At 38.5% G+C, this 22,362-nt stretch overlaps 3 protein-coding genes across 3 annotated transcripts in view; 2 read left to right on the forward strand and 1 right to left on the reverse strand.

Moving 5' to 3' along the window:
• SIFR (SIFamide receptor) overlaps positions 1-15,784 on the forward strand; it is a 36,471-nt gene extending 20,687 nt beyond the window's left edge. The window contains exons 2-3 of the mRNA XM_034323053.2: positions 5,250-5,349; positions 14,228-15,784. Coding sequence (XP_034178944.1) covers positions 5,250-5,349; positions 14,228-15,011 — 884 coding nt within the window. The 3' untranslated portion in view covers positions 15,012-15,784. The remainder of the gene's footprint in view (positions 1-5,249; positions 5,350-14,227) is intronic.
• LOC117603683 (uncharacterized) lies at positions 8,742-11,125 on the forward strand. The gene is made up of 2 exons (XM_034323057.2): positions 8,742-8,882; positions 10,402-11,125. The coding sequence occupies exons 1-2, from the start codon at positions 8,871-8,873 to the stop codon at positions 10,639-10,641; spliced, it is 252 nt and encodes an 83-aa protein (XP_034178948.1). The 5' UTR covers positions 8,742-8,870; the 3' UTR covers positions 10,642-11,125.
• On the reverse strand, positions 11,723-12,655 carry LOC143305860 (uncharacterized). Its single transcript, XM_076691091.1, has 2 exons — positions 12,595-12,655; positions 11,723-12,043 (listed from the first exon to the last, which is right to left on the reverse strand). Exons 1-2 carry the CDS (start codon positions 12,604-12,606, stop codon positions 11,855-11,857), a joined length of 201 nt encoding a protein of 66 aa, XP_076547206.1. The 5' UTR covers positions 12,607-12,655; the 3' UTR covers positions 11,723-11,854.
• Positions 15,785-22,362: the final 6,578 nt, after the last annotated feature.

Consider the following 22,362-nt stretch of genomic DNA (forward strand, 5'->3'; position numbering starts at 1 on the left):
TTTCAGTTTTTTCTTATGAAATTTCTTACTACTCTGCTTCTGTATGAAATAGTTTTTTACACTAAATAGAATGATTGATTGATTCAGACAGATTTTTCATCGAATCGTTAGCTTGTTACAGGCGACAAAGTAGATTCAGAAATATGTCAACTGAATTCGCAAGGGTTTTGGACATTTTGAAACTCGGCGAAAGACGACGATTTCTCAGTTCATCGAAAATCAAAGAGGGATGAAAAGGTCGAAATCAAATGGAACGATCCTCGACGAAAGCACTTTTTCTTTCTCGCAGAGATCGAAAGCTACTTGACCGGGACTTCTGAAGGGTTCAAACTGGCGGCTAGTTTGAATTTCAATTTAACAGCGAGAAACGACGACTGCGCGTTCATTTTCCTGTCCTCTCGAGGGACACTTCAATCGTTGCCGGGTCAAGTCGTGAATGTACATTCTCGCTAAAAAATCTTTCGATTTGTTATTTAATCGTTTGTTCAAAACCTTATCAAAATCGATTCCCAGAAAATTCTCTGCAAATTATTTCCTTCGTCCTTTTTTTCATAAAACGCAGAGGGTTTTCTTAATCCAGAAACGAAAGGATTGAAATAGAATACACGGTAAAAAAAACAAAAAAAAAAATGAATGAAACGGAACATGATGTAGCTTAAACCTCTTTTGTTTGTTAGTCGACTAGCTGGGTCGATTTCACTTTAACCCACGCGCGAGTTCACTTGGAAAGCTGTTTTTGTGCTGGATATTCCTAATGTGTTTATAATTTGATATTGATTGAGTTGTTTAAACCTTATAATTAGCACTATCTATCATTTTACACTCTTGCACTCTGAAGATCAATTCAGTGCTGTAATAACTTTCGCTATGGAAAGAGGTTTTCTTGTCAAGAAAAAGGATACAACCTTGACGCAACTAGATGAATGTTGCACTTCTATACAACATTTTCTTTCACTTTATTAGAAATTTTTGTCGAGATTAATCAAGCTTGAAATCTTGTCACCGTATACAAAGTAGACGATTCATCTGTGCCACAATATTGTCCTTTACGACTGAGAATTTCTTTTATTCTTCGTCCTTGAAACAGTGTCAAAGAATAAAATGAATATTCAAACGAGGTACCTTGAAACGTAGGTGGCAATATCCTAAATCCATTTAAAATCGTACAATAAAGTGAAAGCAATTAACAGCGTTTAATCGAATCAGTAATCCAGAAAGGGGTAATTTGCAATCAATAATCGTGACAGTGGGAACGAAATACGTATCAACGTGATTGCACGTTTTCATTTGTGCGTAATTACAGCGGCAAAGAATTTATACAATTTCGATAATTAACGTTTCGTTTGAACTCGATTGATCGTATCAAAGTTTCCTCTGTAATTAATTCGAAACGTTACGAAAGCAGTCGATGTTTACCAATAAAATTTGATTTGCTTAGAAACCAACACTCGGAGAACAAATTCCGATCCCATTGAAAAAGAAATGTTTAATTAAAATAATTTGCTGCTAGCAGTTTCTGTTGTTAAATATTTGCTCGATAATGACTGCACTTAAAATCCATCTCAGATGACCAGATACATGTTATGAATATTTCTCGGTTTAATGACTCTAGAATGACACAAGCAATTATTTTAGTGATACTCGTTAATTACTGCACTCTTCAATATTAACGCACGCGAATGTTAGCCACGATAAAACCGTATCGATCAACTTCACCGTCATCCACTTAACTTTACAGCCGACTGTCGTTTACGATTCAAATCCGACTGACTTTCGCAAGGAGCACTAAAATCTCCATACACGTATCACATATCACTGTAACCGACTCTGTTCCGCATATTTTTCCTGAATGCCCGTTACATAACTGCTCGTAGAACAACGCACATTTATATAACTAAGGCCAGGTAAAATGATCCAGGACGACAATCAATTTCCCTGAAGCATCTCGTAACAGAGAGTTGCATCGAGAAAGATAAATAGAAACAGGATGCTTAAACGTTACAATTAGAATTGATCGAGCACTTTGCAGCCAGCTAACGAGACCTCTCGAGCAACTTCGCTAAATGGTCAAGGTTGACACGAAAACTCCCTAAAGGTCCTCTGTAATCACGATCAAGAACTAGCCTGCAGCTCCTCGAAACTCGACCATTAAGTTCCCCGTGGAAATTGACAGCCGTTCGTCTCGATCATAAAGTTCGACAACGATTTGTCTCAATTATCTGGTAACAGGCTCGCAATTAAAGCGTTTCGAACGGTTCACGAGTCATTCCCGGCATTTTCCTTTATTCGCTGTGCGTGAACGCGTTACTTGATTGCCGTCAACGGAGCGTAGACGGTGAAAGTAAAATGGGCGAAACGTGGAAACATGGTCGGTGATCGGAAAATTTTGACATTTGTCGGCGAGCGAAACTTTGCTCTTTCAGCAGTGGCTGTATTAAAATTTGAATAAATACAAGGCGTTCCAGTGATAATTCGAAAGGTAGAATAATGCAATCTTATAGAGAAAGAAGGGGAAGTTTTGTTCGTTTTCTAGAAGGTAGATTGTGTAAGGGTTGAAAATTGAGTTGACAAATTGTAAATGATTTGTCAACGATTGGTCCCGGTGTTTCGATAAAGGTTAACGCTCTAATCGTTCTGATTTTCCGCCCGATTGGTAGCTCGTATAATTGGAGATTTTGGAGGGCGTGAACTGAAAACGAAGGGCAGAGGGAATGCGATAATGTATAGGTAGCATTATCCGCTTAGCATTGTAATCAGAATCCCATGTATGTTCGAACTCGAAACGTGCAGTTGGTTGATTAAAAATTGCGAATGTCATTGGTACAGGATTTCCCAATATCGCTGGATTACTTTTACTTAAAATTAATCTTCGAAGTAACATTTTCAATTGTTATTCCTAATTTGACACATTATAATTTTCACTTTTAAACTTCACAATATAAAATGTATCTTGCACTTATTACAAATATTGATTATCTTTTAAAATCTTTCGAAATTGTTACGCAATTCCATACAAAACGAACGGTGCTGTGGAAAGATTAAGACGCGTGTCGTAACAACCACTATGTGATTGTATCTCTCGAAAACTGACATGCTCGGCTCTGTACGCTTTTAACCACGGCATTTAACGTTAATGACTGATATTATCTCGCGTTAATCGTCCAAGGAATGTGGAAAAATCAACGGCAGCTATTTTTACGCGCGAACAAGCAAATTAGCCGGCTGTAAATTATACCCCTTATCGAATACACGGTTCTCAATTTAACGTCTATAAATTTCGGGGTAACCGAAAGAAAAATGTAAAATGAGAATGACATACGACAGAGTTAATGTTTCAGACTGTCAAAAAAGGATTTGCATCACTGCTCGTTTTGATAATTACATATGGTTCACCGTTTCATTTTCTTCGAAATGGATATACATACGTTTATGAATACGAGGAAAACAATGTCCTTCGAAGCTGTCGAAACTAGCCACGCTATGTCCAGTCTGCCATCATCTGTGACCATACAAGCAGTAGATTTATTCAATGGAAAAGTTTGGGGACGTCACATTCTGGAAACACGGTTGATTGCAAGCAAGCCCCGAATTTCGATGGATTGCACGGAAAGTTTTTCGGCGAGATAGACTTCGTTTTTGTTCGATCTCTTCCCCGCGGATTGATATGTTCGCCCATACTGAATGAATATCTGCGACAACGTCTTCGATGTGCATTCGAATCTGTCGATATCGGGATTTCGTAAATAAATGAAAATTCTTTTCCATCGTTTTAGGTTCAAAATTAATGCGATAAATTCAGAATTCGTGAAGTAAGGGTTAGATGCTTCACATGAGCACATAGTTCATGAAATCGATTCTGAATAAGAACCGTAGTAATTACAAAAATTCAAGAAATTAGTATAAAATTTGCATGGTATATAAAATAAACCCAACTTTCAGAAAATATCCTACTCTAAAAAGAATTATCTTATCAGATGTGTTTCTAATATTTATCCCAATCATAAAGTGGATTTTTAGGCTGATTGCTTATCAGTTTGGACAGCGAGTTTCGCTTTTTCAAGTATTGGGTGGACTAAATAATTGTACCGTGCAACGCTTGATCTACGGCCCACCGGAAGTTCCTTTCTGTATGCGGCCTCGTGCGTACCCTTCACTTTGTGCACAATACTTTCGGTACCGGTTGGTGCTAAAGGCCACACAATCGGGAAATATACGGGAAACCTGTTTTTTATACAGTGGGTGCAGAAAGTATTCGTATACCAATGAAACAAGACTTCGGGAAATTACTGTTTATTAACTAATTTTTATTATTTAATAAAATAATAATTTAATAATAATTTTTATTATTAACTGGGTCAGTTCAATCTTCTGCTACTTTGAACGTATCAGTCTTCTCTAAATAAAATAACACTGAATTGAATGATTTTAAATAAAAAATGGAATACCGATGGAATAGGTAGACCGTAAAATTCACCAATTAACTTCAAGTGCAGAATATTACTCTATTACATATAATGATACCTCTATAATAATGAAACATCGGAATTATAATAGATAAATGTAATTACTGTACATGGATATTATCTTAAATTTGAAGTATTTCTTATTCAAATCTTATTCGAAATTTTAAAATGATTTTTCAATTATATTTACGTTTCAAAAATCAAGTCATTAACGAGAGACACGTAAGTTATTATGGAGGTATAAAATACAAAACCATAGAAATGATTGTTAATCAGTCTTGCGGAATTGTACGGGTGACAATCAAATTTTTAATCAGATTTCTTTGTGAGGAAGTTTTACTAGCGAAAGTCGTCTCTTTTCAAGCGGCTATAATGAAACGAGCAGTAAGCAACGAAAGCTTCGAAAAGACTGTGCAGTCACTGTACTGCACCGTATTATATAGCCCGTTCTGTTCATTATTATGCAACTGTTTTAACTGCTTCTTTGAATTGACGTCCTTAAAACCAGTTTTCTCAGATAATAGGAGTTGAACGGCATATGTGTATCAACGCTAACGTACACTACCACTCAAAATTCTTGAGACAACTTGTTATTTTTAATTAACGCATAGAATTTTTCATAGATAATTGCAAGCATTTTACAAAAACAAAATCGCTTTTACATTCTTATCAGGCCTACTTTTCTGCAAAATCAAAAAATGAAAAAGTATAATTAATTTGCAATGGAAGCAGCAGTTTCTTATTGTTAGTTGACTTCAAACAACTAATCGTGTACTTGTGTTTCAGCATGGTTCCTGGGATGGTTTATGTGTAAAGCAGTAGCTTATATACAGGGCGTTTCCGTGGCGGCTTCTGTCTACAGCCTTGTTGCGGTTTCCTTGGACAGGTATGTATATCTGAACTAAACCTTTCGAAAAATACATTAATACATGTCAGTAGACGATTACTCCCGAGTCAAAACTAGTAAATTGTTACTTTCATTCTAATTTTTATTGTTTACTATCAGGGGCAAGGTATTTATCCAATACGATTATCAATGACTTTGAGTGTAACAAAAAGATGAAATTAGAAATATTTTAAATCGAAGTAATTTTTTCAAAACACGTAAATTGTAGTATACTGTAAACAGTCCTTATTGTTATTCACACCCCTCTTACCTCAATACAATAAATCATAAACGCCCTTTATTCAACCCTTCGTTGTTCGTGCCAAAATCAGAAGAAATTTATCCAAAACATAAACATTCCCTAGAAATTCCCTAATTTATTGCTTAGATTATTCAATGAAACATTTGGCAATATTTCATTTGATGTTTCAACGGTGAACGAAAGTTTTCCGGTCGCACTTATCACAGAATGTTTAATTATTGACTTTTATTGTTCAAAACAGTTCGTTATCGAGAGGTGCACAAACAACTGCGAAGAAAATGTGAAACCGTGTCTTGTGAAATCAAAGAGCCGTTTGCGACACGTCATTAACGCATATTCTTCCCTGACACATTTATTTCTGATCTACATAACGATGTGCTCGCCAATGTAACAATTACAAGTCACGTTACGTGCAGTTATGCGGCTCGTTTCTGCATTTTTACATTGTTCCTATTAACATGATAATAAGAACGTCACCTTTTGCATAATAAAAACTGCACCTTTTATCTGCAGAAAATTAGAAAAATGAAGAATTCGGTAAAATAACATCGACGGAACAATAGTTTAGTCTTCTTTTGTAGCTCGTTGTCTCTACATTTAATTTCTTACAAAATACATGATCCATGAGTGGCAAATGAACAAAAAGAAATTCTTTTTCTGTGGTCTTTGCTATGGTTCACGAATTCTAGAAATTGACCGATGGTTCTTTTGAAAATTCAAAATGTGGGTAAAAAATTTCGCGAAGGAGGTAAAACGAATCGAAGCGTGTCAAGTTTCTCGAAATTGTTGTTTGTCGCAATAAAAATAATGTATGCGTAACGGGTGCCAATAACCAGGGCGAGTTTCACTTTTTCTTTTCGCAAGATCTTTCGACGGTGATATATTGCGAGGGTAGTGCTCGTGTTATTGCCTCTTTCCCGAGTCAGTTATTTTTATAAAATGCAGGCAGTGGTGGATTTCTAGATCCTATATTAGAGGGCTCCATTTCCAAATTTTTGGAACTTCTTCTATGATGTCATATAGTGTTATTAGAATAACAGATTAGGTTTGTTAAAAATAAAATTAATTCCTGATGGTGTGACACTGCAGTCGTAATACCGTTGCTGTATAGGCAGGAATATATCCCCATTGAGAAGGTTATTATCTTGTGATTAAATTTATTTCTATAAGGAACTATCTACGAAAACTAACATGGTAATAATACCATAGCTGTGTTAAAAATATCCCAGTACTAACTTTATTAAAAATCATATCAACTCCCAATTTCTCATCACTAAAAAATGTACAATTCAGATAAGATATTAATATGAAAGAAGATAAATCGAGGAATAACAGAAGCTTCAGATAACCATTCAAAATATGTCGCATCTACATAAGCCAGCACGTATAGAATCACTAAGAAGACCGTGATGCGACTGAATATGATCGATAAATGATTTCCTATCAATTTCACGTTAGATTGACCGGCTGGTGATGTCGTGGCCTGAAATAGTTTTATGAAATCCCTCGGAAGCGATCGATCTCCCTGAAATTGCCTGGCGAAAGGAATTGTTGGTGACTAGGAATTGTCTTACCTTCCGATCAACCCCCGACCTAAGATGCATTACTCTTTCTTCTTTCTTTACATCGAGCTACCAGCTATCCGAAAATACATACATCTTCCTGGTTATTCTCAGCTGTTTGCGAACACCTTGAAACCTAAGTTGTTGCTGACCTATAGACCGACGTAAATCCACTAAAGCATCGCGGTTTCCTTCTACGAATCCACCCTAGAGACAAGTTTCAGACAAGTTATTACACAAGCTTGACACACGAGAGGGATAAAGTTCATTCGGAATAGTGCCTTTGAGAAAGTTTCATAGATTTTTTAAGGAACCGACAGGACGAATATTGCTTATAATTTCAACTAATATTATTAACAATTTCTGCTAATTGAAGAATCAAAGTAACTTGGATTATCATTAGTATCCTATTCATCGATCCTTCAACACAAAGCGTTTCACCAGAAGTAGTAGATTCAAGTGGGAAGTACTTTCCTTTAGCTCACGTTAGACCTTGTATCAAGTTATGTTTTACGCATTATAGCGAATAGAATTTACGTCACGTTTCAAATTAAGTCACTTTGCGGTTAAAACGTGACCGTGAATGATTGATTTTTTCAAATCGACACACTGCTGATTAAGCAATCCCATGTAACTAAGTTTCTTAGTCTCGCATTTAGAAATGCAAAGATTTTCTTCGCCTAAGTACCTTCTATTCGTTTATACTATCGCATATCCATTGCTATCGTTGTTTGTCATTTCTTAACTGCTCGTACATTATAACCAACAATTTCAATTAATAATACAATGTTGTTCACAGTTATTTTTTCAAAATAAAAAATCTCTGAGAACACCCTCGGTGAGCAACCGACTAAGCAATTATGATCAAAAGAAACCCAATACCTTTCTCCTCGAATTACATTGAATCATTTCTCTCAGGTGGTTACAAGTGTTACGCGAAATCCGATTATAACCGCATTTTCACCCCGGTTGTTACATCGATCGGTTAAGGCATCAGGTTTCGGTGGTCGCGTTCCAGGGCTGGTTCTCCGCAGTTTCTTCCTGGTTCCGTCACGAAGAGAATGAATCCTTTGAACAATCAAACCAGAGGATGTTCATGTACGGTTCTCTCAGCAAGATTTCAAATTTTATTTAAACGATATCCTCAGAATCTTCCTTGTCTTTACCGAAAAGACATCATCGCGTCTCCTCAAGAAGAGATCAACGAAGACCTTGGCTGCGTTTTTACGAAATGAGTTTGTATTTAGAGCGCGTGTCTCGTTGCCCGTTAGGTTTCATACTTGGATCGCGTACTTACCCCGGTCAGACTGGACGTGTGTTTGTGTACGTATCACCCACACCCAGAGCAGGTAACGTGTACCGTATGCAGGCAATTGAACTGTTTCCACATAAAGTGTCTTAACCCAATTCCACGGATCTGATCGCGAGGGGTTGAAAGCACGCGATTGGTCAGCAACACGTCGTTTCGACTCGATAACGAACGAGCATTGGGTGAACCGCACCCCACTCTGTTCATAGATCGGCTGACTCAACCGGCCGACATATAACGTCAGACTGTCGAACGGCGGGCCACGTGATCAAATTTACAGGGATTTTTTGAAATGGACTTTTGTATAAAAGGATCGTCGGCTGATACATTCAGCATAAGCTTTCTTACTTTCGTGAAGTAAACAAGCAACCCACAACCCACTCTCAACATGTTCAAGTTGGTAAGAAGAAAACACTTACTGCTATCTATTCTTTGATATTTCTAACTATGACTCTACCAATACTCTATCGGACAATCGGCTGGACAGACGGACAGTCAGAGTTGGGCATTAATCGAATAATTTTTATTCGATTAATCTTTGAACAGCCAACTCTGGGGACAGTATATACGATCAGTTGTTCACCGGTCATTCGCTAAATTGAATTTCTCAATCCGACTTTTAATTATTTTTCCACTTTTCTCGCTGGATTATTGAGCAATTGTAACTTCTAGAAAACTCGATCTTAATCTAGTTCTTTATGCCTCATTATCGATGTATAATTTTTATTCCTGCCGCCTTAATATTAAACTCGTTTAACATGTTCGTTGCTAACATCGTATCTGCATATACGATCATTATGCATACCATATACTTTCAATTTAAACGCCTTCAGAGTAGATAAAAATGCAGATGCATTAATTAATTTTTCATGCGTCTCTTTGTTTCCATAAAGTTTCCGATCTTTCGAAATCTGTAGTTCCTTTAGTATTTCATCGATATAGATTCGTTGTCTGTGAATCATCGAAGCGATTCGTGTCGAGCAAAGCTATTGTATAAATCATACGATCGGATACCTTTTAATACCACACCAAGGAAAATTCCTTCGTTTCCCGTTCACTGTGCTCTTCGATCGATATAACGTCGATTCTCGCGGCCCGAGCGCGAAGTATCGCGCGCCGTGACCTTTCCGCCTCGCGTGCACGCTCGCGCTCACGAACGGACCCTTACGTTCACTTCAATGGACACCGAGCCATTTTCCATCTGGTCAGAAAAATACGAACGAGCGAAATCACTGGAGCATGCACATTGTTAGCCAACTGGTCGACTGGCCACTCGTAGAAAATGGAATGCAGTTTTGCGAAGCAGACACCTCTCTCGCGTGTTCGGACAGAGTCGCGTGCCGGTCATTTTTGCATTCGCGACACTTGCTACACGTTTCCGATTATACGGTTCGCTGTTTTTAGTATCAGTTTCTATGGACATTTGAATAGCTTTCTCTGTTGGATCAATGCCGTGTATCTTGATAAAAAGATAATCAAATTGCATAACCATTTTGTTAGAATCAACGATGCTTGATATTCTTTGCTCATTTTCATACTCACAGTTCTATTTACAGAAATTTCTGAATCCTCTTATTAATCCAAACGAGCAACATCCCTTAACTTCGTCTGTGTATAAAAAACAAACAGCGAGAATCTTCAAAACTTCTTGGAAAGCAGTTCTTTTCAAATGACCAAAGAAGCTCCAGCAACGTATCTCGAGTCCCCGGTAAACCGATTAAATCCGCCAGTCTGCTAATCGGGCAGGAATTAACGTGGGAGAATCGTTCGCGAGATCGTTCTTCGAACGCATTGTCCTTTGAACGACAGAACGACAAAGAGACAGACGTACGACGATTAGCTGTGAAAGAAGATAAGAAGGAAGCTAGAGTTGGATAGAACGGTTGAGCTAAGAATCGCACGTGCTACTTTTCCCACAGGCTGTTCTCGCCGCCATTCTGGCTGTCGCTACTGCTGCTCCTGGTGGTCTCACCGGCATCGTCGGTGACCATGGAATTGGCCCGATCACGGCTCCAGTGGTTCTCAGCCATGCCCCGGCTCTCGCTGCTGCCCACGTGATCGCTCAACCCGTCGCCCCAATCGTTCGCACCGCTCCCATCGTCACCAAAGCCGTGCTCACCGCCGCCCCATTGCCCCTTCTTTCTCATGGCTTGCATTAGATGACAGCTGATACTATCTTTCTACCACCAAGTCACGACGAGACAGCCCCCTAGAAAAACACATACACATACACACACATACACCTCCCTCCCTTCCCCTCTACCCACCTTGATTCCTCGTACGATCGTCCCTTCTTTAAAAAGACGAAAGAATCAATAGGAAAGACGACTAGCTGGAAGAAGAAAACTGGACAACGAAAAATACCATGAAAAGCATAGATTCCATTCTCGGCAATCATCATCGAGGACATTGGATTCCGGGCGCGGGAAAATTCGGGATACGTCCAGGACCCGTAAACGACCAGGATCAAGCGTCTGAATCGTATCCGCTAGCATCTTTCCTTTCGGAGCATCCGCGGCTCCCAAGATCATCAATGTAATTCGGAAATTCGCATCTCAATCATTGCACCATCATCCAGGACCCTTCCCCCTTTGGTCATATGGAATTTTAATAAAATTTTATTTAAAAAAAAAAAAAAACAAACGAACATGTAGAATTTACTACTTCTCGTCGTACAGGGTAAACACGAATCCTATTCCTTCGAGCCCCCATCGAGTCGAAGCGAGCTGGAAAGCAGTTACACGGAATAGCGATCGTGAAGAAAGAGTTATCGAGATTAGGCGACGCGGTCAGATCGAACTTTCCTAACTCGTCTGCGATCTCGAGACGTGCATTCACCCCACGAACGAAAGGGAATATCGAAGAGGACAAACCGTGTTACGACAAACCGACACCAACGAGTCTCCGTGCTGTCAATATATGCAGATAACTGTATAAATGAAACAGCTAGATCCTAGTACTTCATCGCCGAGTCCAACCTTCGAGTATATACTTCTTTTTACGACCACGACCAACTATTTTTACAGAAAGGATTTCACCCTTCCAGTAAACGTTCTCAGTATACTTGCTATCGGTATGCCCCCAGTATGTATTTCTATCGTCTCCATCGAAACCGAAGACTGAAACAGGAATTCGTACGGCAAACGGTGCTCGAAGCTGGCTGCCAACCGCCTCGCGGCTTTTACAACCAGCATAAAAGATGGAGAAATAAAGTTGGTAAACAGTTTGGAACAAGTTCGATTTGACTGCAGTCACTGCGGCCACCGCATGCTTTATTTTACAGGCATTTCAGAATGGTAGAAAAAACGGGTTTTTATACGGGTCAGTGCGTGTATAGGGATTGTGCGTAAAGAATTTCTATGGTGTTTGTTATTAGTAGAGGTAGACAGAGCCGGGATGAAGCCATTTGTATCCATGATGGTAAGATAGAGGCAAGGTGGCTGGGTGCAATGGTAACACCTTCACGTAAGACTCTGGGTAGATCAGAGGATGAGAGATCACTGGTGGTATCGGTGCTGGTGCCGCTGAGATTGCCAAGATGGCCACGGCTAAGATGATCATCTGTTGGCCATTAAAAAAGATATAAATTAAAAATAAGATATTCTACACTTAATTGACAAGTTGATATTAGAAGTTTTAATACTTCAAAGAGTATTTGAAATTGTTGAGCATATTTTCAGTTGATAATTTTATTTTCAATACACCTTTGGCTCTAGGATAGAAATAATAACTTGTTTAGAGTTTCTGATTATAGGTACCCATTACAAATTGCTATTGTGCAATGCATGACTATTAGCAGTACAAGCATATTAACAGGACTTGTGTAGCTGCTCTGATTATTCAATTAATAATGCTCAGTTGGTAGAAGATTTATGGAGCTAGTTATGTCAAATGAGCTATTATCTGCGTATTTAGTTCATTCGATACATAAACCGATATTAAAAATTATTTCAAAAATGTCACTTTGCGTCTTACGGATAGGCGTTCCAGTATTTTTGATAGCTAGCGTATTTACCAACGTAACAAATGAAAAATTTCATTTCAACACTTTCACGTGGACAGATAGAAGCGGCTAAGTGAACGTGTACAGATATACGGATAGATATACTTGCCAGCTTGAACATGTTAAACGTTTTATCGGCTTTTCCGTTCGTAAACACGAAGGGACGTGGAATCGATACTGCTGTTAGCGCCACAGAAATCGAACTCTTTATATATGAACGTGTCGGAAGCTGTGTCATCTTCATTGTTCGTTCCCACTCTGTAACCTTGATCGTTCCTGATAATTCGTATCCGCGAATCGATCGATTTTTTTCTCACGTCCTTCTCGCCATGTATCATCGCGTCTAGGTGATTCTGTGTGTAGTAAATATGCAAACTGCCGCAGGGACGCGCGGAAGTATCGAGCGACGTGAATCGCTGTTAGATCGGTATCGTAGCAAGTTGATTTATAGAAGGACTCTTCAGCGTCGACAACGACAATGCTGGTCTTCGTTTAATCGAAGGACACGACTGTGAAGCTTTCTGATTAAAAGCAACGTCGAGGAAAAGCGAGGTCCTTCGCGGTAACGGTTCAGAACCAACGGACCACGCTCGTTAATGGTCTCGAAACGTTCCACGCTCGGTGCGATGGATTCTCTAAAACGGAATTGTTCTGCAGAACGAATTAGAACTTCGTTTAATTACGAACGAGAGAACATCCCCAGGGACTTGTTTTTGGGGCATGCTATTCATTTTTTTGCGTTTAGTGGAATGCAATCGGATCGAGTGTTATGAGAAAATTATTCAGACGTTGGTATTGATATCATTGGATATTTTTTGGAGTTAGGGTCAGGATTGGTTTCGGTAAGGCGGAAGAATGTTTAGGGTGTATTCGCTGTCAATTTTCGGAAAAGCCAGGAGGAATCCAGGAGAGCCTAAAGCAACTTGAGGGAACCTAGGGAAAATTTAGGAAAAGCCTAAAGCAAATTTGATGAGAGCCTAAGGTAAATCTAGGGAGAGCCTAAAGCAAACCTAAGGACAGTCTAAAGCAAATCTAGGAAAAGCCTAAAGAAAATCTAAGGAAAACCTTACTCAGAACTTCTCTCTTCAAACCTAAAGAATCCATGTTGCAACCCACTTTTTTTAAATTAACCTATTAATGGATCAAAATGAATTGCCCAATTGATTGCAGATAAGCAAAGTACCCCACATCGACGGGTTGAATTTCCGGGGTGAAATTCAGTTCAGATCTGCGGATAGTTGCTTAATAAATTCCTGACGAACGACACCTTATCGAACCATGGCTCGTTTCATAGACCACGATAGAGGGAATGTGGAATGCCTTTGCGTCGTATAAGGGGCCTTGCTGTATCTATTCTAACGCAGCTCTCGTGATCGCCGAAGCGTAACAGGCTCAAGTGTCTTTCGAAACCACGAATAGAATATACATTTCCATAATGGAGGCATAAAAATGGACGGTTACGTTTTGTGTCACACGATCCTACGATCGGGTGGGTGTTCCAAGGCACGGTTCTCTTGCTTCAGTATCGTAAAATCTGTACGGTTCCTCCATCATCGATGCGACTTATTCGCTAAGTTCAAATGTCAGGACGTCGATTGTCGTACTATCTTATCCATATCTGAAACCACCATATCGTTTCATCGCTTTCATTGTAAAAATTAGTTAAACAGCTCCTGAAGATGGCACTTTCGTTTTTGAATTTGAATTCTGAATAAATCTAACATTCATCGATGTATTTTCAGGTTCCTGGCCATCTGGTGGCCACTGAAATGCCAAATAACGAAGAGGCGTGCCAGGATGATGATAGTCGTGATCTGGTTCATCGCTTTGACAACTACATCACCATGGCTGTTATTCTTTGACCTGGTCGCCATTTACGACGACGATCCAGACCTAAGACTTTGCCTGGAGGTGTGGCCCCACCCGGAAGACGGCACTCTCTTCTTCTTGATCGGCAATCTTACGCTCTGCTACGTACTTCCCACGATTCTAATCTCTCTCTGTTACATACTGATATGGATCAAGGTCTGGCGAAGGCATATACCAACTGACACGAAAGACGCCCAGATGGAGAGGATACAGCAAAAGTCGAAGGTGAAGGTGGTGAAGATGCTGGTAGTCGTGGTGATCCTCTTCGTCCTCTCGTGGCTGCCTCTCTACGTGATCTTCACGGTGATCAAGCTCGGCGGTGACGCTGTCGAAAGGGAAGACGAAATCCTGCCAATCGCGACGCCGATAGCTCAATGGCTCGGCGCTAGTAATTCATGCATTAATCCGATTCTGTACGCGTTCTTCAACAAGAAATATCGTCGCGGCTTCGTGGCGATCCTGAAGAGCGGACGTTGCTGCGGCAAGATCAGGTACTACGAGACGGTAGCGATGATGTCCTCGTCGACGAGCATGAGGAAATCTTCGTATTACGTGAACAACAACAACAACAATTCCTCGACCAGGCGTACCTTCCACGGACCACCGGTGCACCAGGAGAGCAACGTGTCCTACATATTCAATCACACTGGCGTCTAAATCAACCGGCTTGTCGTGGAGATGTTGATGTTCGGGTATTCCGAGGCTGACTGCCCGGAACGGGCTTCAAAGTGAGCCGGTCCGAGATTCTGGGTCACGCGTGATCGCGACGATTGTCACTCGGATCGGAAGTCGCCGACACGAGGTTCAACGATGACACCCAGCGTTGTTCTATCCGCGAATGTATCGCCCGTTTCTTCAGCCGCGTTCGTATGTGATACGACGCGGCTATCCCGGGAGCATTTCTGGCTCCCGGTTCCTGTGTTGTTATCGACGAGGAGAAACAACGTTTCTCGGTTACCGTCATTTTCTATTCTCACCGCGTTGTACATTCTATTTCGTTAAGAGTATAAAAATCAGCTCTCTGCTCGCCGTTGTCACGGATTCCTTGCTCGAAATCACGTCCGTCGAATAGGCTTCGCGAGGCTTTCCCCACCCCCCTTTTCTTTTTCACGAACATCTTTCTAGATTTCTAAGGAATCCACGAACAAAGAGGGACCGAGTCGTTTGATTGTAATTAGCGAGATAGGTGACAGGGGCGGGTAGGGGGAACGCGAGAATAGGCGAAGTAGGTAGTTGCAGGGGGGTGTTTGATCGACGGTTAACCTGCGATAATTAGTCGTTCGTGATACTCGCCGATCGTAACTCGGATACATTCAATTAATTTCGAGAGAGTAGTTGAGCACTCGACACGCTCGTCCATTATAATTGCACGTCGTTCCCGTCGAAGGGTGGGAAGGATGCGCGAAGAAAAAAAAAAAAAATGATAAAAAGCAGCGCGCACCGTCGACTCGTCTCGACGATTTACTACTCGTAAGTCTTTAGGCTATTGCAACACAGAAATTTATCCGTGCATTGCATGCTGCGATTTAAGCGACACTAATTGCATAACACCTAACGTTACCTTACACACAAGTACCGGTATTAACCGTGTACTAGAGCGAACGAGAGGAAATATGAGACAGAGAGAGAGAGTGAGAGAGAGAGAGAGAAAGAGGACGAGCTATATAGTTAATCGAACTTTGATTAAAACACTACCTCCGCATATGAGAAAAAAGCAGATAACTACGTATTATACACTTGTACTTATTACCGTAGCACGGTCGGCTCCAACAAGTAATATACACATACATATATATTTTCTTATCGGAACGTTAGAACGATCTAGTCGTTTTTTGGGGACTTCTTATGGTGCCATTATATTGATACACGCCTAACACGGTTTATCGTGATGATTAAGATTAAGCTGATCCTGCGTGTGTCGACCATGCGGAACAGAATGCGCGGGACGCGCCTAGTTTAATTGATCCAATCGAACGATTAACGCGTTCACTGCAATACGGCTCATATAGAATCCATGTCACAATTCTGGTATAGGAAATTCTTTATTCAATATCAGTTTGCAAACTAAGCTGATATTTCCATCAATTTTCCACTATTTCCATTAGAATCTCTCTATATCTGATTTTCTTATTTGAAGCAATGTTAAAGGGTTGCTATTCTAAATCGAATTGGAAATAATTGAAATCAATAGAAGAGGAAAGGTACAGCAGTGAACGTGTTAACAGTTAACAAGCTTTCGTCTTTATCAGCGTTGCCGGGCTCCACCCAACTAATCCTCGTTCATCTCCCACCACATCTCCCCTCTACACCCAAACTATCCATCCGTCTGTGTGTCTACATTCTACATACATATATGACCCGGAGAAAGGCGAAAGTGACCGACTTACCGTTTTGTCTCGGATTATTCTCAATCGATTACGTGTGCGACGAATTAACGCGGTCACTGGCGACAATAACGATCTATTACGCTCCGGGAGGGCAGCTCCTGTTACGAGCTAGTTCAGAGACCATGTTATTACGTACCAGCGACAAATGATCGACAAGGAAGCCGTTGTTTTTTTTCATTTCTATTCAATTTCATTCATTTATCAGAAATCATTGAAACATGTCAGGTAAAAGGCAGAGGATCGTCGATCATTTGCCACACGCACGTGTTCGTGTTTCTTAGATCTCTTCAATCGTAGGGAAATTATACAAGCATACCTACTTGTTCGTTGACCGCATCTCGTTTGAATCCGCGGATAACGGAGAAATGGAACACGGATTCTTCGAAAAGAAGAGAACGAACAATGTGACGATCGAGAATGGACAATTCAGGAATTGTTCCTTGCTAGCGGCTTCTAACGAGGATCTCATTGATCTTTTACGAGACTTCAATCGGCCATTCACGTAGCACTCTTCCTCGAGGCTGTGGATCGTTTCCCACGCGAATGATCCGGGTGAAAAAGATGAAAAAATAGTACCTAATTGGGAGTCAAAGAAACTGTCGGTAGTGATGGGTAACGATCACTTTGAACGTGGCAAAAATAGTCGGATTTTCGAATCGTTTTAAATTATTTATCATTCCAACATTTCTTACACGGTGACAAATTAAATTTAATTTTATAATTTTTATCATTTTTATTTCACGAAAATTTGCCGTTTACGAATGTTATCGAGTGTCTAATACCCATCACTGGAACCGCTATGTCAGTTCGACTTCCAATGATCAACGAAGACCAGACAAGATGGAAACAGAAGATTTCACGGTAGTCGCGTTGTAATTACTGGTGAGAATTAAGAAGAAAAAAAAAAAAAAAAAATCGAACCTTTATAAGAAGTAATGTGGTACGTCGTAAGAGCTGCGGGGTTTTATGATAGAACAACTATTTTCGTAAGGTTTTTATACGTGGCGAGACAGGATCTAGATGTAACAGAAAACGTGCGATGTAAAAAAGAAAAAAATGTAGACGGTCGTGAGATAAGTACTTATTCATATCGATATTGCGGCTCAACGATGCCAACAAACAAATACATAAGTCGCCTGACGGTTCTCTTAGCGTAAGGGGACAATTGTTAAGAATAGAACCACGGTACGACGAACGTGGGTGACGAGAAGAAGCAACAGAGATTCAGAAAGTTGCTGAACGAAGGGCACACGTCGAGGAATATTATCGCAATCTCGAGAAGCGACTGTATACGTACTAAAAACGTGACTAAGCATCTAAGTTAACGATCTAAACCGTAAGGATGTAACATTTATATTATATCGTATACTTGTACACACGTGAAACTATACGTCTATCTGCTGTCTCTATGTACATATGTAACTAATCGTATATATAAGTATGTATATCGTTGCTATGTTGTTTATCGTATACAACGCCGCTGTCTTCGTTCTTATTCGTTGTTTTATCGGGAATTATAAGTCTCATTGATTCGGATCGTTGCAAGTGCTCGTTGTTTGTTGGTTGAATGTTACGAGATACATTTCCTGCATTTATGATAGGAAAATATTAACTAACAGCGTTCTGAAAGGTCTTTGCGTGATGAGTATCATTTTTTTTTTTTCTTTCTTAATAGAACCGTATATATTTTAATATATTTTACAAAAGAATATTTGGGAATATTTATGCGGTACTGTTCATATATTTTCTTTTGGGTTATTCCTATTATACATATACATACTAATGATTTGAAGCAGTGAATTAATATTCATCTGTTTTCATATTTAACGTCGTTGTAAATGATATTGTTGATACTGTAAATACTCCAGCGTTTGATACATTTCAAATAATGTGGTCTGTAATATCGTTGGCGTTTTAAATGCTGGACATTCATCTGCTGTTATTAATATTTGTTCCGGTAATGCTGGTCACGCCATGACCTTTCCAATGGAACAGAAACAGAGGAGAATGTAATTGGTTAATTGTATATATCGGGAAATTTGCGTGACGTTTAACTGGCCTGGTTCATTTTCTTAAATGAAATATAACGTTTACTTCATCGTCTCCAATCGAAGAGATTGCACATTTATTCTCGTACAAATGCACGGTTTGATTCTAAATTTGGTCTGAGAGCTTGAGAGAGTACACAGAATATTTCTGGTTTTTCCTGTGAATAGAAGTAGGGACAAAGTGGTATTAGATGAATGCAAAAGTTTTTGTAATGTCGTCTGGTGGAGAACCTAGGTACTCTCTGTATATTGTGTAATAATTTATAGGCGTATAACTTATTTGCTGATTCTAATTGTAAGTATTTTGCATATTTTATGTAAGTGAAATCATGAAAAATTCATGGAAAAGTGATATGTGAAGGATTTCTACACTTTCATTTTACCGACTGTACCACTTGAGTAGTATCATTTAAGATTCTCTAATAATTAATTCTAATTAAAAAATGCGAAATTATTTTTAGTTTAATCTAAAGGTCGACTTTGAAGAAAACTTTCTGCATAGAAATTAATCAAACGTTTCAAATGAATGTAACACTTTTAATTAACAACAGTGAAGCAACGATTTGTATCTGTCGTTCAGTTTTGTAAAAATCTTTACCTATGTGCGCATAATACATACATATATATTTTCTTCTCTTCGTGTGATTAACGCTGCAATCCATAAATTTTCTCGTTGGAATACCTTGTAAAAAGAAAAGTCATCACGTCATTGAAATACTTCATCGATGACACGAGTGCATAGCGTTTATCAAAGTCGACTTGTGTGAAATGAAAAAATTATCAATGAAATGTTTGTACAAAACAAGGACATATTTCTATTAATACAGTTATAGATAATTTACCGAGTCACATTACAAGAATAACATGCTCTCAATTTCTACATACATACATTATGTACCAAACTTAGAATCATTCTGTCGTAAGGTTTAGTGTAAGAAATAGTCACGATTCATTAAGAAATAAGTGATTCATTAACCTGGCTAATTAATTGTCAAGCCAGCATTTCCTAACACAACAACAATTGGGTTTGCAAACGAGATTGAATCGATTATCAACTAATCTCCAGCTCCGTTCCTATGCTGTCGTTCACGGCGGACGAATACATATAAAAATAAAAAAAAATATTGTTGAATGAAAGTTTTCAAAGTACGCAGTCGGTCGATGATTCGTTTTAGCTTACGCGTTTTATATATTTATTTTTTTACGCGGATGAATAACTGGAGAATTGTAGTGTATACCTTTCCAACATAAGGGAGAAATTGGCATAAAAAATTCTTTTAACGTCTAGGTAATTATTCGAATCGTATTTACAAAATTTCTAGTGCAAAGGATTATTAATTAATTGCACAAGTTAAGAGAAAGCTACGGTCCTTGGTTATTGTTCCAACTTACAACGGGATAACTGAAAGTCTTGTTTATGATACATTGATCCTTTGATAATCTGCAGATTACAGAATCATTGTAATTTCTATAAATTTTCATTTAAAACGAGTTCGTGTTAAAAATTCTTGCGTTATACATATAGATCGTAAGGGTAAGAAGCAAAGTATGCATCGATCGTGAAATCGATACTCGATCGCACACATTCGACGAAGCACAAATTCTCCGACATTTGTTAGCCATAGGCAGCAATATTTTTAACGTTTCAGCACAATTATTGAAGTTATTGTTTATTGTTAATCTAGAGAAAAGTATTTTGAGTCTCGTGATTCTCGAATATTAGATTGTTGCAGATAAAACGATCAATTTTTAATTAATTAAATTGTAGTAAATTTGCAAATTGTTAAAAATTATATAGTAAAATTAATGGGTTTTTATTCGAGACCATACAATTCCATATTGGAAATTTATACCTCGTTTATAATAATTAACAGCCATCCATTTTGTAATAAGAATATCAATGAAACCCTTATGTAATTCTTTTTGTTGTACTTTAAGATTTAATTTAGTGTGCCATAAGTGCTATTTTGCAATACTTTTATGTCATCAAATTTTATCAGACTTCAATAACGTTGAAATCGATCGTTTGATATGCAACAGCCTAGTAGGTATCAGAATTGAGATCACTTCCGTTTTGTCGCTATTATGTGACATTCTCTTAGTTTATACAATTACGAAATGCAACAGCACAAAGAAATCGAATAGCGATTGATCGATTACATTGTTTTCCTATGTGGGACGCTTGTAATCTTGCACGCTTGACCGGTCATTGGGAAGACATTTACATTTCGACGGATTTGAATTGACACTGTTTATTGCCGATATGTTGATTGTACAATATGATTAAAGTCTTTTTTTTAAATGTTAAACGTGAAGGGGCCAATGCATCGTGGTTTCGGAAAAATTTCGAAGACTTCTTGATCATATGCGAAGCTAAACGCGTATTTCGTGCGAAAATTCTTGACACTTTTTTCATGTAAAAATTCTACGAAAAAGGAAAAGATGAAAATTTTCGAACGAAATTTTCTTAAAACTTTCCAACGTGAACGATGGCCGCAAGAGTCTCTACATCTTTGACGATTCATCGAATATTTTTCTATGCAATTCGATTAGACTTTTCGATGCGAAGCGTGTAAATAAACGATAATTTTAGAGGAATATTGTATTATATCATTATCGACGTATTATTAAATGATTTATTATCGATTTACATGGAAATTTACACGGGCTAAGGTAACCAAATATTTCTCTATAAATTTACAATAAAAAATTGAAGCTTCGAATATTTCGAAGAACGATGGAACTTCGGAATGTTACAGATTAGAGAGATACTGTGTATAATAAGCTTCTTATTCTATTATAATTACTCTGACGTAACTTTTGCAATTTTTCACTTTTTTCCACCATTTGTGTCGGTACAGTTTTCACAACTATACTTCTAGAGTTTACATTGTAACTTTTTATTATAGTCTTGTGTTTATTACAGTCTAAGGTACCTTACGATTCTCCTTTTGTTGAAATATCTTTGATAAATCACTTCACACTAATTAAATGCGATAAAAAAAAAGGGAGAAACAGGAAAAGACAGGTCTGTAACAGAATTGCCTCGAAAACGAATGTTCATGTAATGATGATCAAGTTTGAGCATTTTTTTAATCAAACATTCTGTTTAAAAAATATGATTGAACTGTGATCTGTTGTCAGGACAGTTTATCAATGCAGCCTCTCGTTAACGTAGAAATATAAAAAACACCGTTTCCAGTCACCGTTTCGAGCTTTACACGTTATTACAAAACAAAAACGTAATTATACCGAACAAGTATCGTTAAGCCGTACAGTTTCTAATTTATCTTCGATTTCCTTTCATCGATCGTAATTAGGTTGACACGTGTAATTCTCAAATAGACATAGAGGAAATCGCTTTCGTGAGGATCTCAGCGTTTAGATGAACACTATCAGTTAACCGTAGGAAAAAAAATTAGGAATAAATAAAAAAAAATAAATAAAAGTTAAACCATATATTAACGTATGTACGTTAAGTTTAAGTGCTAGATTTGGATAGCTTCGCTTGATCAGCTTTCACGAAACGAAATTAAAACAGGAATTGGTTGCGGTGATCAACGGTGATCTAAA

This window comes from Osmia lignaria, chromosome 11 (genome assembly GCF_051020975.1).
Source record: "Osmia lignaria lignaria isolate PbOS001 chromosome 11, iyOsmLign1, whole genome shotgun sequence".
Taxonomy (NCBI): domain Eukaryota; kingdom Metazoa; phylum Arthropoda; class Insecta; order Hymenoptera; family Megachilidae; genus Osmia; species Osmia lignaria.